Source organism: Sminthopsis crassicaudata, chromosome 3, assembly GCF_048593235.1.
Source record: "Sminthopsis crassicaudata isolate SCR6 chromosome 3, ASM4859323v1, whole genome shotgun sequence".
In the NCBI taxonomy this organism is placed as follows: domain Eukaryota; kingdom Metazoa; phylum Chordata; class Mammalia; order Dasyuromorphia; family Dasyuridae; genus Sminthopsis; species Sminthopsis crassicaudata.
The window spans coordinates 584,021,219-584,026,170 of record NC_133619.1 but is presented as its reverse complement, the minus strand read 5'-3'; the positions used below and the strand labels follow the sequence as shown (position 1 = coordinate 584,026,170).

At 38.3% G+C, this 4,952-nt stretch overlaps 1 protein-coding gene across 1 annotated transcript; it reads right to left on the bottom strand.

The window, feature by feature from the left end:
- Positions 1-295: 295 nt before the first annotated feature.
- Positions 296-1,246, bottom strand: LOC141559934 (olfactory receptor 52D1-like). The gene has a single exon (XM_074297591.1). The coding sequence runs from the start codon at positions 1,244-1,246 to the stop codon at positions 296-298; it is 951 nt and encodes a 316-aa protein (XP_074153692.1).
- Positions 1,247-4,952: the final 3,706 nt, after the last annotated feature.

The window sequence follows — 4,952 nt, the reverse complement described above, 5'->3', positions numbered from 1 at the left end:
TTTTCCCATTTAGTAATGAGTGCAAGAATCAGCCATTCAATACACATCTCTGTGAGACTGGCTCTCACCCTTACTTCATGGGTCAGAGGAGTTGCTTTTAGATCCAGATCCATTGCCATATGATTCCTCTAAAGTCCCACATAACACTTGGTAATTTGCCTCCTGAAGAGGCAAAAATTATGATTTCCATTTGAGCCCTTTTAGTCTTCATAGGTTTTCAGGGGCTTCTTGTTGAGGAGTTTTACCTATTTTGTCCTGGGCTTTCATCAGAATGTAAGGGCTGGAAAAATAATTACTACCTTCTCCACAGACTCAGTCCCAGGATACGAGTGCGGATCTGCTTGGTATTGATACCATACACTAGTGGGTTAAGAACAGGCGGCACAAGGAGGTAAAGATTGGCAAGAATGATGTGTGCCTGTGGAGGCACATGACGGCCAAAACGGTGGGTAAAAAAGGAGAAGAAGGCGGGGATATAGAAGACAAGAATGACACAGATGTGGGCTCCACAGGTGCTGAATGCTCGAAGCTGGGCATCTTGGGAAGGCAGGCGCAGCACAGCACGGAGAATGAGAACATAGGAGGTTGCAATGAGCACCACATCCATTCCTGTGACCGATAGTGCCACAGTGAGGCCATAGATAGTGTTGGGCTTAATGCTGGTACAGGCTAACTTGGCAATGCCCATGTGTTCACAGTAAGTATGGGCAAGGATGTGGCGCCCACAAAAAGGGAGGCGCTTAATGAGAATAATAAAAGGGAAGACAAAGAGAAGACCCCGGGTGACGCACGCTGCCCCAATCTTCCCAATGACAGTGGCATTGAGAATGGATGTGTAGTGCAGTGGGCGACAGATAGCTACATAGCGGTCAAAAGCCATGGCCAACAGGATAGCTGACTCAGTGGCAAAGACAGCATGGACAAAGAACATCTGGGTCAGGCAGCCATGAAAGGAGATGGTGTGGGCATCAAGCCAGAAGATGGCCAGCATCTTGGGCAGGGTGGTAGAACAGAGAACCAGGTCTGTGATGGAGAGCAGGCAGAGGAAGAGGTACATGGGCTCATGTAGAGTCTTATCTGTCATAATGATAAAAATGATGGTGCCATTACCTGCAAGGGCAAGGATATACATGGAGAAAAATGGGATGGAGATCCAGACGTGGAGGTCCTGCATGCCTGGGATGCCCAATAGGATGAAGGTAGATGGATGAAAGGCAGTGACATTGGGAATGGATGCAGTGAGCATTGTGGGATGGTATACAGGAGACTTTTCTTCCTCCTCCTGGTCCAGACAAAAAAAAAAATGAAAATGATTGGCAAAGAAATAAAGTGAAGGGAAGGAAACTCTCACAGCAGATTAAAAAAAAATCACCTCCCTGTATTCTTTTTACATTATTTTATTATTTTTTTCAATTAACATACATATATCTTCTCTTTCCCACCTCACCTACTCAATTGAGAAAAGAAAAAGAAAAAAGAAAAGCAAAAGGACCAGCCATGACCCTCATCTTCATCCACAATAGTGTCTCTACCAGCAGCTAATAAAAAACACCTACCCTCAAAACAAAACAAACAAACAAACAAACAAACACCTGACTTCCTCCAGAAAACCTATTTAATTAATAAGACAAATCTAAATCTTCTCATCCTAGATTGCTTTACTTTGTGATAAATGCCCCTGCCCTACTCTTCTAGCATGTACCTGACAATAATACTTAACTCTATGGTTTTTTCATTCATACAAATGCGAGGGCAGATAGCAACTAGTCTTGTGAAACTGTCCCCAAAGAGATCTCATTTTAACGTCTTGTACAGATAAATATTCATTTAGAAAAATAATTGAAAATGAGCATTGCAGGATGGTATATATGAGATTTTTCTTCCTCCTTCTGATCCAGACAAAACAAGATGATTTGCAAAGAGAAATAAATTTACTTCACAAGAAATGAGTCAAATAAAGAGGGGTAGCAAATAGGGGTGAATGTCCAAAGAGTAACAATAGGGAGCTGGATGAGAAAGTTTGATATTTGTCTTCAGAGAGAATAGGAGAGCCCTGATTTGTGGTGCTTCCAGGGGAAAGAAAAAGAAAGTCTTTCTTCAGAGTTAATGCTCCTCTTATGTCATTCCAATAGTGTGTAAGAGGAAAATTACTATCTAAGGATTCTGTGACTCTGAAGTTCTATGATTCTTTTTACCTGTGTATTAATTACCCAGATACATTGCCATCTTAAGTGGCAAACCTTGTGTGGATTTCTGAGGCCTATAAACTCATATCATTATGTGTTAGTTCTGTAAAGTCAGGCAGATGCTCTTGGAAGTAGCTAGGTGGTATAGTGGTTAGTGCTAAGCCTGAAGTCAGGAAGACCAGAGTTCAAATATGACCTCAGACACTTATTGGTTATATAATCTCAAGCAAGTTATTTAGTCTCTGTTTCCCACAGTTTTCTCGACTATAATCATAGCACCTGCCTCTCAGGGTTGTAAAGGTAAAATGAGATAGTATTTGTAAAGTGCTTAGACCAGGGTCTCACACATATTAGGTCATTAATAAATGGTTATTTTCTTCTTTCCTTCCCTGTATAAAACACCCATAAATAGCTGAAGGTGTGTAAAAGTTAAGAAGCTGACTGGCTAGTGAGTAAAAAAAAAAAAAAAAAAAAAAAAAAAAAAAAAAAAAAAAGATTCTCTGGTAACCATCAACTTCCTGAGCTAAATGGTGGAGTTGATAAAACCCTGGGTCTAGCATTAGAAGATCTTTATTCATATCTAGCCTCATCGTTTATTAGCTTTATGGCATTCCAGGTGAATTACAGAACCTCTGTCTGCCTCATGTTCCTCAATTATATAATAACTCCAAAGGAGAATGTGACACTCAAATGAGATAATATTGGTAAAATATTTGGTAAAGTGCCTGACACATAGTAGGTACTTAATAAGTTATTGTTTTTTCCTTCCTTCCTTCCTTCCTTCCTTCCTTCCTTCCTTCCTTCCTTCCTTCCTTCTTTCCTTCCTTCCTTCCTTCTTTCCTTCCTTCCTTCCTTCCTTCTTTCCTCCCTCCCTTCCTTCCTTTATCCCTCCCTTCCTTCCTTTATCCCTCCCTTTCTGCTTTCCTTCCTTCCTTTCTTTTGCATTACCACAGTTTTCAATTTTCCCACCAATCACTTTCAAATTTAAATTTCTTATCCTATTATTCTTTTCATTAAAACATTGAATCTTTCTTTAATGGCAAGATGAGTCAAGGACAATGTCAAATTAAGCATTACCACAGATTATTTATCTATTTGTGTGATGCTAGAAAGTATCATTAGAATCAGAAAGAGGATCAGTTAATTAGATAACAGACTTGGAAAGAACCTTATAGATTGTCTTGTTCAGTCCCTTCATTTTAGGAAACAAAAGATCAGAGAGGATGTAGACTTTCCCAAGATCACTCAATTAATCAATTGAGAAATAGGATTTAAACCAAAGTATTATGAGACTGGATGTTCATATCTACATTACATGACTCTCAATATAAGAAGCATCTTTCTAATGATCAGAGCTGAAATGGACTGATTGCTTTGGCAAATAGTGAGTTCCTTATCATTTAAGATGTTCATATAATATTTAGAAACTCATCTATTAGGAATACTATACAGAGGATTTCTATACTGGGTATTGGATAGAAGGAAGAGTAGAGAGTGAGAAATTATAGTAGATATGCCTGAAATGTTATTACAGTTTCAAGACTGATTCTATGATTTTCTCCTTAATTAAGATTCACTTCTCAGGTCTTTAGCAAAGAAAGGTTCCTATGAGCAGCTTGTTTAATAAGAAAAAGAAGAAAGCAGAAAGAAAGATATGCAGTCTAAAGCATATCTGTGAGTGAGTGGGTGGTCAGACAGGCCAAAGGGCACTGGGAGAGAGAAAAGTAAGGATAACTTCTGGCACCTTTCCAGTTGTGAAGTGAAATTCAAGATATTAGTCTTGGGCCGATGTGTTCCTCTTATAGGAGCCTACATCATCTAGAGAGGATAAAACTAACATGACTAGCTTTACCACCTCAGCCCAATCCATGAGCTTAGCTAGCAAAACAGGAGTAGAAAGGATAAAATACTTCTGTCAAGTTATGGTATGATCTTTTCCCCCTTCTCTCATATGGTTTGAACAGTGATTTAACTGCCTGTAGTTGATACCTTCACTTCCATATTTGTCACTCATTTTTTTCAGTTTAATTCATTCCCATAGTTTCAACTATAATTTTAAGCAGATGATTTCTATATCTCTAACAATAACTATGAACTTTTTCTTAAAGTTCAAAACTGTGTCTTCAACTGCTTCCATCTATATCAGTTCAAATTTACTCTTTCCAAAACAAATAATATAACTTTGCTTCCTCAACAAATTTCTCTTTCTGACTTTTTTTTTTCAAAAGACATCAATCTAGCTCCTGTGGTTGAAACACTAGTGTCATCTTTGATTCTTCCCCTTCCCTCATCCTCTCATATTAAATGAGTCTTTTGAATTGACAAGTCTGGCTGCTTCTATTTTCTACACAATTTCATGTAGATAAATCTCTTATCTATTTATTATCTATTTTCACTCCCATTCCCGTACTGTAATAATTTCCTAACAGTTTTTCACTACTTCCCCTCTCTTCTATCACATCCCCCTCATTCATCTTTCTCTGACAGATTAATTCCTGTTAAACTTCCTTAACAAGTCTTTGATATTGTGATGCTAGCTTATTTTTTCATCCTTAAGTGACAACACTACCCTTTCTATACTCTACTTCTTAAAGAATAATAGAGTGAAAAAAATTAAAAAAAAAAAGAATAATAGAGTCATAAACTGAAGTCAGGAAGACATTTTCCTGAGTTCAAATCTGGCCTAAGACACTTATCATCTGTGTGACACTGCACAAGTCATGCCTCAGTTGCCATTTGTAAAATGAGTTGGAGAAGGAAATGGCA

Bases quoted from the DNA above. Each gene is read 5' to 3' on its own strand.
- LOC141559934 (XM_074297591.1), bottom strand. From the start codon at position 1,246: ATGCTCACTGCATCCATTCCCAATGTCACTGCCTTTCATCCATCTACC.